At 32.3% G+C, this 15,748-nt stretch overlaps 1 protein-coding gene across 4 annotated transcripts; it reads left to right on the forward strand.

Annotated features, from left to right (window-relative positions):
* Positions 1 to 9,557: 9,557 nt before the first annotated feature.
* Positions 9,558 to 15,542, forward strand: LOC122596628 (F-box protein At5g07610-like). Of its 4 annotated transcripts, none has more exons than XR_006323347.1 (3): positions 9,558 to 9,802; positions 15,013 to 15,075; positions 15,290 to 15,542. XR_006323347.1 is itself a non-coding variant. In XM_043769240.1 (2 exons), the coding sequence occupies exon 2, from the start codon at positions 12,027 to 12,029 to the stop codon at positions 13,263 to 13,265; it is 1,239 nt and encodes a 412-aa protein (XP_043625175.1). In that variant the 5' UTR covers positions 9,558 to 9,802; positions 11,988 to 12,026; the 3' UTR covers positions 13,266 to 13,416. The 4 variants fall into 4 exon arrangements, 2 of the variants coding, with proteins under 2 accessions (XP_043625175.1, XP_043625176.1); XR_006323348.1 differs by lacking the exon at positions 9,558 to 9,802 and adding an exon at positions 14,529 to 14,852; XM_043769240.1 differs by lacking the exons at positions 15,013 to 15,075; positions 15,290 to 15,542 and adding an exon at positions 11,988 to 13,416.
* The last annotated feature ends 206 nt before the right edge of the window (positions 15,543 to 15,748 follow it).

Below are 15,748 nucleotides of genomic sequence, written 5' to 3' on the forward strand. Positions count from 1 at the left end.
TGTATCAGTTAATTTTGCTTTAAGATGTAGGTTAAGTATAAAGTCTGAAATTACTTGAAATACAAGTCATCAAGTAAACCACTAATATGGAATGTCTAAGTAAAAGGACTAATATGGAATGTCTAAGTAAAAATTGAGTTTGTATTAGATTAGGAAACTTCCATAATGTCCCCTTTGTCTATAAATAGAGGGGGAGCCGAATGAATGAATCATCCCATTGTAAAAAGCAATAATATTTCGTTTGTTAATAAACAAGTCATTGGTAAACTCTGTATTGTCGATTTCTTTATTAATTCTCTTTCTTTCTTTCTGGTCGAATAAACCAAAAAGGTTTGTTGGGTGTTGTTTCGAATCAAAACTGGAGAAGGAAGCAGCTTAGTTTGTGGGTTCTGTTCGAAACATTTATACATATAAAGAGTTTTATTGGTTGGTGATTGGTTAGTAGCTCAAAATATTTGACTAACCAATACGAATTGTTTGTGCTTACATTATAGTCGATCAATGGAGAGGGATTTAAAATATTTATTTGTGTTCACACCAAATAAAGAATTTATTATCTAGCCTTGTGTTTTGTTAACGCAAAATAGAGTTCGACTTTTGAAATAAGGTTTTGTTGAAAGGTCTAAAATTCGAAGGGTCTTGAGTTACTTGTACGCCTAATGGGGAGTGGCAGAGCACCCAAGAATCTTATAGTACATCAACACGAACTCCCTTCATCTGTATATGCAGTCGTATCCAACGACGACCTTTTGATTGAAATCTTAGCCAGGTTACCCATTTTCTCAATTATTGTGTTTAAATCTGTACCTAAACGCTGGTTATCTCTCATCACACGTCACGTGTCTACTCTGTGGTGGAGCCAAAACCCCAACGTTGACCCCCCTTGTGGTCTCTTTCTCCAACGATATATATCTACTAACACTATCTATAATTATGTGGCGTTAGATACCAGGTTTCTAGTCAACAGATCTCCTCCACTGATCATGAATGCCACTGACCGTTTTGGTTTTCCCTATAATGGTAAGGCTGAGATTTTGCAATCTTGCAACGGTTTGCTTCTCTGCGCCCGTTATTCTGATAAACTTTATGTATACAATCTGTCCATTAATCGGTTTAAGATGCTTCAACCGTGCTGCAATTATCCAGGATTCAAAGTTGATTATACCACTACTAGGAGATTGGCTTTCGATCCTATAAAATGACCTTACTACAAAATCGTGTTTGCTGGGACAAAACATGATGACGATGATTACATTCAAATACAGACTTACTCTTCAGAAACTGGCACTTGGAGTATCTGTCCTAATCAATTTCCCAAATCTGATTTTTCACAATTTCACCATACCATATACTGGAATAATGCCCTTCATTGGATCTGTGATGAAAAAAAACATGTCAAATTAGATGTGGAGCACCTAGTTTTAACAAGCGTACAAACACTTCATGTATTGGGTCACTGCAAGTTATTTGAGTCTCGTGGTTGTTTGCTTTTGGTAGGAGAATATACAGACCATACTGATCATACACGACATTTAGCTATATACGAGATGAGAAAAGGGTATTCTAGATGGTCAATGAAGTATCTTGTTAATCGAGATGACATCAAGAATCTATTCACAAAAACGACGGGAGTGCAGCCTACTATAACAATGGGATGTTACCGTGTTCAGTGTATTGTGTTAGGAGAAAAAGGAAAGGATTCATTCCTCGTATTGGAGATATGTGGAATGGTCGTGCAATACAAGATCGAGTCAAAGACTATGGGGGGACTTTATGACGTGGGACCAGAATCACTTCACACTGCATTATACTGCGGCTGCTATCAGTTGTATGCTTCTTTTGCTAGTGTATGACCCTCCTGCTTTCTGTTTCTAGGCATCATTTTTTATTTCCAGTCTTGTTGTCATGACATTAATTATGAACTCTGATTCTACTTTTACTAGTTTTTTTAACAATGGTGAACAGAGATTTGTAACTATGCACTCTGATAATACTGTTACGATTTGATCAGTTGTCATGAAATAAATCATTAGTAGAATGTCAGTAAATTTGTCATGCTTTTCAATAATATAATGTGAAAGACATAATAATTTAATAAATTGTTAGTAAAATAGAATTTTATTAAGAAAGTTTACTTTTATGGGCTCAATGTAAAAGTTTTACTTGCACTGTTATAACTAAAAATCATACATTTATAGATTGGGGGTGGCTCGCTTTAAAAAAAACTTTTATATTATTTGGCTATAAGCTAGCCTTGAAATGAAAAACATGGACAGATAGCGGGGATTAAGCACCTGTTAGTCACCCTAGTGGCTCCCCCCTGCCAAAAAACATGTATAAGACTAACTGAGTTTACCTTGAGGGTGGTTGCTCGGTTGCCAATTGTAATGCCTTGATCCCTTAAGACAAGTAGGCCTAATGTCATCTTAATAGTTTACAAAAACACTGAAATGCATTAGTTGATAACTAGCTAAGACTTGTTGGATACTATATATTGCGAAAACTGTCCAAATGAAGAATTTTACTTTTTGACTTTGCATTTTATAAACACCAGATTGATATCTTATCTTATATTAAGTAAAAAAACACCCAGAGTTCAATGTATTATTGTTGAAGGTGATCGTAAATGTTGATATGTAATATTGTTATATCTTGAAGAACTCGGTTTTGTTGTTGCTTATGTACACTTCACCTAAATAGATAAATAATGTATGCATAGTTGTCGACTCGTAATTTCCGACTCGACTCGAATTCTTGATTTTTTGACTCGTGAGTCGACTCGTAAGAGTCGGATATTTTATATATATACAATATAGATAAGTTTACTATCCTAATACATTAACCAAAATATTACATGTGCGCTAGTTTCGAGTTAGACTTACAATTCATCCCAAATTACACCACAAAGGGTCAAAAATGCATATTTAGCATATGAAATGTTGTAACTAGCGATCTTGTAATCAAGTAAACGACAAAAGACTTGATATAGCATCATAAAACTAAGGTTCGGGATCAAAGCTCTTATCATCTTCATCTAAAATCACTATTGTCTCATGGAGTCCATCTTCATCTAGCCCATCCACTTACGCATCCTCATCTTCATTATCCACATCAACAAATTTACTTTTTCCTAGGTTTCTATCAACCGATACTTTGTTTAAATTTCTTGGCCCTATAAACAAGTAATAATTGTCATTAGCTGATGTATTTTAATAAGCTGGTAACATAAATGAATTTTTGATGTACAAGAATATAATTAATTACCTCTCTTTCTCTTTTTAGAGCTTGTTCCTTCATCCTCTTTGAAAATTTTGTGAACATCCATCCATTAGACATCTTCTGGGAGACACGCATCCTCTTGCTCGGTGATCCACTCATCATCCGACTCCATATCCGACAAACAAATTGGATCATAAGTTTCCCCCTTTTCTTTTCTTTTTTGGAGTCTTGTTTCGAGATTAATGTTATACTTGACAAAGACCAATGCATTTAACCTTTTCTGCTCTAGACGATTCCTCTTTTTTGAGTGTATATGATCAAAGGTGCTCCAATTCCTCTCACACCCCGTTGCGCTACATGTGAGGCTTAAAACACGAATAGCTAATTGTTGAAGTTCTGGACACCCATCTCCATAAGTCTCCCACCAAATCCGATGATTTTTTAAATTTTCGGAATAATGCCCTTCATTGGATCAATAAAGAAAAGAAACATGTCAAATTAGATTTGGAACATCTAGTTTTAACAACCATACCATTACCACAGAAGTACAGCAACACGAGTCTTGTGGTTGTTTGCTTTGTGTGTGTATATTTACCGGCCAGCAACGAGACTCGTGCCGGACAAATGGCAATATACGAGATGGGGAAAGGGTATTCTGAATGGTCAATGAAGTATCTGGTTAATGTTGATGACATTCTGAAACTATTCCCAACAGAGGGGAGAGTGCACCATGATATGATAAACAGTGTGCTTGGTATTGTATTGGGAGAAGAAGAAGAGGATACTTTCCTGTTGATGGAGGCAAGTGGAAAGGTTGTGCAATACAAGATCATGTTACAGACTATCCGGGAACTTTATGAATCTACAGATCTTTACCGCGGCTGCTATCCGTTATATGCATCTTTTGCTAGTGTATGATCCTCCTGCTTTGCTATCTGTTTCAATTCATGTATGACATTAATTATGCAGTGCGTACTACTTCTGATTCCATTTTATGAGTTTTATTAACAAATTAATGGTGAACAAAGATTTGGATACACTATGTTAACCGATGATACTGTTATATATATATATATGATTCGACCCGTTATCATGAAATTAATCAGTAGTATCTAAACGACTTATGGTAAAGTGATTTAGGCAAAGTATATTTGTACAACAAACAAACCCCAACTTTGTATAAAAAAAATTACCACCATTTGGTATACTATTTACCTTTTTCCACCTATACTTTTTCTTTAAGCTATCACTTTTTCAACTCTCTCCCATTCTCTTTTCTTCTTTAACCATTCACCTACTATTTAGTCCCCACCTTTATATAATTAAAATACAAAATAACAAAATTTGCAAAATTTATGTTTCAAACTCTACCGCACAAAACAATATAAAAATAATCCATGACGCACATGGCCCACAAAACATAAAAGTCACTCGGTGAATAATAGCACTCGGTGAATAAAAATAATATCCGATACACTCATGACCGATTCACTTCACCTACATACTATAACAGTGCACCGAATACGTGTCATATATCACCGAATCCTTGGGTGAAAATTCTTTCAAGTTACTTCAACTTAAGGGATAAAGTTAAGAAGATCTCAACCATTGATTAAAAATCAAGGGTTAAGATTCAAAGTTTATTATCAAATCTTGACCCTTAATTTTTAATCGATGGTTGAGATCTTAACTTTACCCATCAAGTTAATACAACTTCAGGAAATCCTCATCCCGAATCCTTTAACCAACATGTTACAATTGGTCTCATCATCTTCAAACCTCATGAAAAAGCCACGTCCATCTGAGTAATATATTTTGTATTCTTTAAAATTTGAATATGAATTATTATATGGGTTAAATTAACATCATCAACTGAAATATTTAAAAGTTTTAGAAATTTTTTCCATGAAGATTTATTTTAATAATCTACTTATAAATAATCATTAGAAGCTACAAAGTATTAATTATATTTAAATTAAGTATGTAGTAATATTTATTTTTATATGAAAAATTAAAAAGCTTAATGTTAAATATATGGATTGTTTATGATATTTACAAAGTAAGATAAATTGTTAAATATGTAAATTTAAAATTATGGTTGTTGATATTCTTTTAAACAACATAAAATGTTTCAAATTTTAAAACACTCATAGAAACATTGTGTTTAGTATTATTAATATATTTTTATCTATTGTGCTGATTGATTATATATTTAATTTTTATAACATTGAAGTTCGTATGAGTATCTAACATATTGATTTGGGTCACACTATTGCAAGTTTTAGTCTAACCAACTCGATCATTACTATGAAAGCGATTGAGGTGGTACACTTTCGTTTAGTTTTTACTATTGTTTACAAACTAAGCACATGAGGTTGAAAATGGAATGAACTTAAAAATTGAGAGTACTATGAAAGTGAATAACGGTAAGACTTTATAAAGGTTAATATTGTTTTAAACCATTTTATGTAATAAGAACGTAAATTTTATGGTGACTTACATAATAACAAAAAAATTGTTGTTATCATAATATACATTTTTTTACAACATATGAGTGTTAACGTATATATTTTTATAATACAATAATATTATATAAATTATATATATTAATTCGCGTATTACGCGAGACAATAATCTAAGTATTTAAATATTATCGTATATTTTTTATGGTTTTTGAGTGTTTTGTTTAGTTAATTTAAGTAACAAGGACCATTGGATGAAACTGTATTATATTTTGGTGACAAATTCTAATAGTACAATGACTTAAACGACTAAAAATAAAGTAGATTATATAAAGTGACCATTTTTTGAAAGTAGATTATATTTTATGTTAAATTTAAAAAAGAAAGTGACCTAAATGACCCAAAAAAAGTAGGTTACATTAAATGACTATTTTGTAAAAGTATGTTACACTTTGATGATTTTATCCCTTTTCATTTTTATTTTCCACACTTAGATCATATTGCTAACATCATCTCTGGCTAAATTTTTAAAAAATTATGATATCAGTCCTCCAACTTCAGATAATTTGCTTAAACTAAAACACAATATTAATTCATTTTTTTTTATCTATCTAACTTTTTATTTATCAAACTTTTTTTCAGAATAATAATATCCAAAAGTTTCTTAAAAAAATATATTCACATATGAGAATTTTTATAGTTTGGAGATTGATATTATAAAAGAATATATTTTTGTGTATGATGATATAATAGTTGTCACTAGAATCATGATTTCGTGTTATATTGTAACACCCCAACAAGGCGGAAACTTGAGGCATTAGTAGAAAAGCTCAGCGTGACATGGAAATTAAGTAGAGGTGCTAAATGCATCCAAGGATTGAGTAATCCATACATAATTCAAGTACAATTACAAGTTACGGATCAAATAATGCACAAGGAGCACAACACTATCAATAGTTTACAAAAGAGATAGTCCAAATGATGGCTAACGATCCTAGGCATAACCCATAAACGGGTGCAATGAATCACGGATCCACAAAGTCCAAGCTCAATCCTATCACATGCAATTCAATCATCCATCACGTCTTTGATTCACTTGATTACCTGAAAAGCGTACTAAAAAGCGTCAACATAAAGTTGGTGAGTTCGTAGGTTTTGACTATAAGAAACAAGTGTCGGGATAATAACCGTTTAACCTTGATATGAACATAATTATATCATTAAATGATCATAAAACCTTGAAACCTTGATTTGGATCGATAAACGATCACACAACCTTGAAACCTTGATTGGGTCATTAAATGATCTCATAATTGGGATCGTTAAACGATCACCAAGCCTTAAAACCTTGATTGGATCATTTAATGAACCCCATAACCTTGATACAAACATATACAATCACACAACCTTGATTCACAATTCAAACGAACACATAACCTTGATACACTAGCCAAACAATCATATAACCTTGATTCATGATTCAAACGAGCATATAACCTTGATAAACTAGCCAAACAACCACACAACCTTGATGACATACATAAAGGAACATATAACGATCAAACTAAACTATGAACACGATGTACACTTTTCACCCCAAAATCATGTAAAGAAAGGGGCTATGAACTCACCTTGGTTTCCCAGCAACAATAACGAGTTAACAAAGGGTTATTAACGCTCACCGACCGCTACGAGTCCACAACCTATGAATGTATATCATAATATCATCAAAGTCAACTCTATAACCCTAAACAAGTTGATTTAGTAAGTTTAAACCGAGTCACAAACCCACAAACGCTTAAACAACTTTTCCGAGTAAGAACAAGACACTTTGACAAGACATTTTTAGAAATGGAAATGGATTTACTTCAAAAGGATTATACCATGAGAAAGTAGACTCTCCCACGATTTCAACGATAGGTCATACGTCCAAAATGGACTTACGGATCAAAAGATATATGTATATATATGTATATAGTTTGAGTTAAAATCTCAATTTTGGTTCCAAAACTGACTCACGACTTTGAACGAATGGTTTGTCTTGTGTAGAGCACCAATAAGGTCATAAGAGGACATTTCGGAAAGGTCGGGACGATCCTAGGATAACTAAAGTCGAGCTAGGAAATGTTTCAATAAATAAAGGCACCAACTGCGCCGCAGTAACAGACTGCGCAACAGTGTTTCGTCACTGCGCATCAGTGTTTCTTCACTGCGCCGCAGTCAAGGATCCTGCCCAGCCACTGCGCCGCAGCCTGGAATTACTGCCCAGCAAGCCCAGGTCTGCACCTGGTCGACTAGCAGCCCCCAAATGAGCCAAACACTACCCCAAGACCTTCAAAACCAACCCATGAACCCCCAAAACTAACACTTAACACCAAATTCGACTTTGTGAAGCTCAAACACACATAAATGGACGTGGGTAAACAATTCCCAACCCACAATTTCATTCCATAACATCAATTAGATGTTGATTTTCGGCCAAGACTTCACCAAGAACACCAAAACCCTAAATCGACCTAAACCAATTTTTGAAGGGAAAAAGACTCACTTAAGGTATACACAAGTATTCTTAGACATGGTTGGGCATAACCCACTTCATCATTTCGACGCATTATCAAATTAACAAGAAAAATTTGTTTTTGACCCATTTATCAACAAGAACCCTAATTCGACTTTTGGCTCATATCGTGACCCGGAAACACTTGAATATGATTAGAAACATGATTATAAACATGTAATGGTGAATATGAGATAGTTTTAACTTACCAAATCTTCTACCAAAGTATCAAACCCGAAAATGACCCGAATTGGATGATTTCTTGCACTTATAAACCCAAATTTTGATATGTTGATAAGATGATGATATAGATGAATAACCCTGACAAAATCTTGTTTGAAACATTTAATTTGATGTATTAATTTTAGAGAGAAGGAGGAGAGTGCAAGAGAGTTAAATGCTCTTGCATTTAATAGAGAGAAAGAGATAAGGAAAATCAATGAATGAGAGGGAGAGAGGTGTAAGACTTTGGTTGGGTCATGGGTATGGGTCTAGGATATGGGTTGACCCATGGATAGTTCATTTACTTAATCAATCTAGTTACACCACAAGTTAGCAATCAACCGTTACATTAACGACCATTCGATCTCATAAAACACCTTGAATATTATGTAAACACAACTTGATTAAAAATGATCATTATATATATATAAAATATATATTCACCTTGAACACAATTAAATCATAGCCAAACTCGATCATATATAGAGTAAATGATCATTATTAATCAAATGTACACAAAACTAACGGGTCAACAAAAGTCAAATTTCTCGAATGTTACATATATACTATATTTGTTACTTAGTGTAATTTGTCCCGAGAATTGACTAATATATATTTACTTTCTAACATAAAAATACTAATATTCATAGATTTTTTCTAACTATGTTATATATATACTTAAAGGTGGTCAAATAAAAAATAAAATGTCCGATTTATAGTTTCTTTTAAGCGAATAAAGATATAGAAAGGTATTTATGTTTTCATTGTTAGTTTGTGTAATTGTTTTTTTTGTTTTATATTCTTCCAATTTTTTAAACCTTTAATGTTTTTTTTTCTATTATGTCAGCTTTATATATGTATAAATGTATTTTTTTTTATTATGATTCTTCCGCGTTTTACGCGGATTATAATCTAGTGTGTACAAGAAACAAACCCCAACTTTGTATGAAACCAGCTGAAAAAAAAAGCCCAAAAAAATAGACAAGCCCAATTTTATCTTAATGGTTTCTTTTAGTGGGCCGTAAACCAAAAATCCGAAACCCTCGCATATATCTTTTTGAGCTGCTCATGATATAACAAAAAAAGAAAGTGAAACGAAGAACAGGGAGCAGCAGTTTTTATTCCGAAGAATAACTTTCACTTTTTATTTGTATCTTTCACAATATCATTCAAACAATAAAAATCAATTTCTCTTACGATAAATAAATTCATCATCCATCTTTAAGTTTTTATATCAAACTATTATATCCAAATATCCATTTTGAAGATTCACACTTTTGGAGAACGGGAAAGATAGAAAAAGAGGATCCCACCACCATTCTATTTCTCTGCTGGAATTTGGGTAGTAATTTATCACTCACTCTTTTCATTATCTATTTTTTTTTTTTATGTGAAACATTAAATGGATATGTGTCTATGCATGATTTTTAATGTTTTATATAATGAGATGATAATGATTAGTAAAGTAGATTTTATTGTATTTGGTTGAGTGTATGATTTGAACTCTTTTTATGATGATTAAATCGTAGTTTTGGATTGATTAAATTGGAATTTTGAATCCTGATTTTTAGAGTTAAAGTTTGACTAGTCATTGGTTAGGATTATTATTATTGTGAGTGAGTGTCATTTGCAATTAACTGATAAGTTTGAACCCCATATATTGATAAATAATAATTGTTTGTGTAGTTGTTTGTTGCGAGAATAATGAACACAAAACCGTATACTAATTGATTAAATTTGGAAGTCTTTCTTTTCTTCAATTTAAATGTAAATATTTTTGTGTGTTCTAGATAATACTTGATAGAAATTATTGTAATGAAAAGGTATTTAAGACCGTATATTTTACATGAAGTATTTAAGGTCAATATTAAAGAAAAAAAAGACCCACAAAGTTCAGAAAAATATTTAAATTGGGACGGGTTGATACTTACAATTAATCAAAGAAGCCATGTCAAAGATATGTAACCTTTGAAAAGTTTCATTAAGAAAAATATAGAAAATTAGAATCAACGAATCATATCAACAAAATTAAAATAAGGAAACTTATTAAAAATATGGATATTGCTAATGACAGCTTTAAGCTGTCGATAACATGCATAAAAAAAAATACATTCCATATAAAAAGAATTTTACGATTAAAATTACAAGTTTTTATACACATAAATAACAAGACGTTTGGCATCTTATCTTAATCTTAATCTTAATATATACTATAAGACAGTTGAACTAATAACTTATTAACCAATTACATCGCTGGATTTCATCAAATTGATTTTCGTTTATGTCATCATTTAGATTAACTATAAATTAAAAATCCTAATAATGATTATCAAAATATATTATTATATTAGTTATTAATTTATAGAAAAAATCTCATTAATTTACACTTTTTGGTTTTCCATCAATAATTTACACTTTTTTAGCCCTGAATACTTAATCTATATTTATTTTTAGCCACCAACTTGAGAGGATTTTTTAAACTTTACAATCATTTAATTAATTAAAAAAAATTCAACATATGAAGTATTGTCTTTAAAAAATTATTTCAAAACCTAATGACTTATAAAAAATATTAGATTAGATTTTTATAAATTATAAATATTAATATTTAGCTTAATATTTAATATAAACACAACTTGAATTCTAGATATATATCCCAAACATAATTACAGATGACGATATACAACATCATTATCCTAAAAACAATAAGAATCACAGAATATGTGACGATCACAGAACAAAACATGATTTACAAAAAAGGGTTACTTGAATACTTAATCTAAATCAACATGAACTCCTTTCAGTATTCATAATATCTCTCAATAAAAAAAAGGGATAATTTACTCTTTTTTTTATATGAATTTTGCGTATTAATGTTTAAAGTTACAGTTGTCACTCAAATCAAGAGTTCTAATTGTTATCAAAGAATATAAAAACAATCCTAATTGTTATATAATTATCATAGGACAGGTGATTGAAAATAAACCTATGCGTGTTATGGACCCGCATCATGATCAAATACATATACTTGAATCTTAAGTACAGGATCGCAAGTATGTTTATATTTTAATTATTAATTATCTTTCATAATAATATTACATTATGAGTACAAGTGTACAAATGGTTTCAAAATATTCTATAATATTATAACATGTGCAATGTGGAATGACTACGACAAACAATTTCATCAATGTCTCAGATAATAATGACAGTGACGAACTTATGATTATTGTACTACAACTTGCAAAATATGACACTTAGAACTGTATATCTTCAAAATTATAAAATTTTATGACCTAAATGTATGAAGATCTAATATTGATAATATCGTAAACCTGGACACGGGTCTAAAATCTATTTAATGAAACTAAAAAAAGAAAACAAAATTATATACCTTATATGGATGGATAGCTAAATTAAAGTACACAATCGAATAATTTTTATGGTCTTTTAAAAATCGAATTTATTACTAGCAAGTATTTTGATTGGCTTCCTCTCTCTCTCTATATATATATATATTGCCCAAGGGTTTTGAGTTTTACTTCTACGCTTGGAGGAAGGCAATAATGGGGAGAGGCATAGCATCCAAGAAGCAGAAGAAGCTTATCGTAGATGATGATGAATTCCCTTCATCTGTATATGCAGTAATATCCAACGACGACCTTTTGATTGATATCTTACTCAGGTTACCCGCTTCCTCGATTGTTGGGTTAAGATCCGTATCCAAACGCTGGTTATCTCTTATCGCAGGCCCTGTCTTTACTCTGTGGTGGAGCCAAAAGAGAAACGTCAATCGTTCCCCGTTTGGTTTCTTTCTCCAGCGATATATAACATGCGAAAACTATGCTTATGTGCCGCGTGATATCAGATTTGCGGTCAACAGATCACCTCCATTGAACACTACTACTAATTTCGGTTTTGATTTTCCCGATGAAGGTAATGTTGAGATTTTGCAGTCCTGCAATGGTTTGCTTCTTTGTCGGTATTCCATTAAGACTGACGAACATCATGGATACGACCCGAGTGATACACATTACGTATACAATCCGTCCATTAATCAGTTTATGAAGCTTCCATCACCCTGCAATTTAATAGGAGTCGACTCTTATTCTATCGGAGGTATGAGATTGACTTTTGATCCTATAGAATCACTTTACTACAAACTAGTGTTTGCTACAACGAAACATGATGGTCATCACTTTTACGTCGAAATATATACCTACTCTTCAGAAACTGGCACTTGGAGTGTTTGTCCTGATCGATTTCCCAAATCCGATGATTTTTTTAATTTTCGATGTGCCAAATATTGGAATAATTCCCTTCATTGGATCAATAAAAGAACGAAACATGTCAAATTAGATTTGGAACATCTAGTTTTAACAACCACACCATTACCACAGAAGTACAGCAACACGTTATTTGAGTCTTGTGGTTGTTTGCTTTGTGTGTGTAAATGTACCAGCGACGAGACTCTTGCCGAACAAATAGCAATATACGAGATGAGGAAAGGGTATTCTGAATGGTCAATGAGGTATCTGGTTAATCTTGATGACATCTGGAAACTATTCCCAAGGGTGGAGGGACTGGAGCATGCTGTGATGTTCGGATCGTACCATGTTCTTTGTATTGTATTGGGAGAAGAAGAGGATCCGTTCCTCGTGTTGGAGATGTGTGGAAAGGTTGTGCAATACAATATCGTGTTAGAGACTATCCGGGAACTTTATGATTACAGACCACTTAACTTTGAATCTACAGAGCTTTACCGCGGCTGCTATCCGTTATACGCATCTTTTGCTAGTGTATGATCCTTATATCTGTTTCAATTCATGTATGACATTATTTATGCACTACGTACTACTTATGATTCTATTTTACGAGTTTTATTTACATATTAATGGTGAACAAAGATTTGGAAACACTATGTTAACTGTTATGATTCTATCAGTTGTCATGAAATTTATGTTTAGTAGCATTACGTGGTTCAAATGTTCAATACAATGATCACCGGTGTTTAAAAGCTTTATTATTACGAAAATGGAAATAAACGATTTGGTAAAGTGATTTAAGGTAAGCATATATCTTTTGCAACTTTTGACCTGTTGGACAGGTTCGGTTATAAAAGATTATTAAAAATCAAAAACAAGGGTGTCAAAGACTCGAAGATTATTAAAAGTTCACCATTTGGAGAATAGATGTTAAGATGAATCTGCAAAACCAGTGGAAGTTAACAATTCCTGCATATAGAAAATTTCAAAACCTTCCAAAAAAAACAATAGATAGATGATTAGTTATTCTTTCCAAGTCTTGAACATTGTAATTCAAAGCTATCCAAAAACAAAGAACATTAATAAAAGTGCACCTTTGTCAATCGAAGAGGCTAATTTTACTGAGATATGTGCATACAAATATCTAAAAAAAGTTTAGCAAAAGTAAAAAAAAAAAATAGACAGATAACCCTTCACCCACAAACAAAAATTGGAAGAAAAGTAGAAGCATTTTTGCCTTAGGTGTATAAATTTACAAGAGCATACACTTGACAAGATCGAGTTTGCTTTAATTATAATCATTTGCCATTTTGAATTTTGTAACCCTTAAAGGTTTTGGCCTTGGGTAAAACCTCCTGCTATTATTATTATTAATATAGGGATAACTTATATGATGTTTACATCATTTAACTATACTATGTTTTCCTCGCAAACACCATAAAATTCATGGGGGCTAATTAACATGCGTGTAATTAATGTGAGTACATTACCAAAAGGTTAACATCATATAAGACTATCCGCATCAGTTTAAGATATCCATCTAACAAACATCATAATCACTGTGCCACGTTAGATTTTCATCCATCCTTCTCACAAACATCTTTTACCCACAATAACAAAATAACTATCCTTCTTACAAACAACCAAATAACTTCCCAACTAATTTTTGCCAAACCAATTCATCTACCATCCAATTTTTGTCATCTACCTCCATCCTTCTCTACAAACACCAAAGGATGGATACCCTCCACCTCATTACTCACAACAATACCCTTCTTACAAACATCTCCATGTCATCACAAATCACCAATGGATACCCTTGTTGTTGATGGTCTAACATTTTCCCTATCCTTTCTCTGTTCCCCTCTCACATTTCACTGTTCCCCTGCACCGACTTCCTCTCTTATCCTTTCTGTTCTGCGATCCTCTTTTCTCCTGTCAAAACCAAACGGGCCAGCTGCTAATGAGGTTCAATAATCCGGAAGGTTCTTCAAACCAAACGGATTTGATTCTTGCGCACCAACTATTTGATGAAATGTCACAATATAATTGCAACACCATTTACCAATACGCTTTGTTTAAGAAGCTGACAATATTTGAATTACATATGGGATGAACAATTGATTGGTAAAGAAAACATTAATTTAGAGGGTTACATTGGATTTAAATTATTTTTATACTTGCATTACATGGTTCATAGTTTTTTAGGATTGTTTCTTGATGGGAACTAACAACCGGCCGGTTGCATGACTATTGTAAAGATTTGCTTACAATATCATCTTTTCAGATACTAGGTTCTCGGTTGCAAAATGAATGGAGAAAATCACAACGGTGTAAGCATGCTTTTGAGGTCAGACATTTGGCCTAACTTACGTACATTTGTTACTATAATTTTTTGGTTTCTAGTTTTGATATTGATGTGATGTTATTGACATTACGGTACTTTTGGAATGATATTTTATTATAAAACGATTGTAAGTGCTAACGTTTGCATATGTTTGTATCTTTAACGCTTTAATTAATCAAGTTTCTTGATCCTAATGATGTATACTTCTCTTTGATAGGATCATAAGATATCAAGAGATGATATGATATGATGTATACTTCTCTTTGAGCATGTGCAAGGTGTTGAATCGCGCAAGGTCCTTATTGATGATGTTACAACTTATATGGCGGTGTATGTTGTTTCTTGATCCAACATAAATCTGTTATTATGTTGTAGTTTTACTTACCATTTACTGAATTACTCATCTGAACCTTGGGAGTGTTTTCCACAGCACCTTCATTATTAATACTGAAACTGTTGGCTATATAGAATTCAATGCTTGTTGCTAGTTCACTTTAATACAAAAGCATTTTGGCAAAACAATATGATGTAAACAAGAATAATGACCTCAAATTTGGCCCCAATTGTCATTGCTCTCTTATAAGAAGTTAAAGTAGCTTGATACAAGGATCGTTTTCATCTCAGCTGTGCTTCTGCCAAGAAATAAAATGGTTTATTGCCGCTAAAAAGCTATTAA

Source organism: Erigeron canadensis, chromosome 4 (genome assembly GCF_010389155.1).
Source record: "Erigeron canadensis isolate Cc75 chromosome 4, C_canadensis_v1, whole genome shotgun sequence".
NCBI classification, from domain to species: Eukaryota; Viridiplantae; Streptophyta; class Magnoliopsida; order Asterales; family Asteraceae; genus Erigeron; species Erigeron canadensis.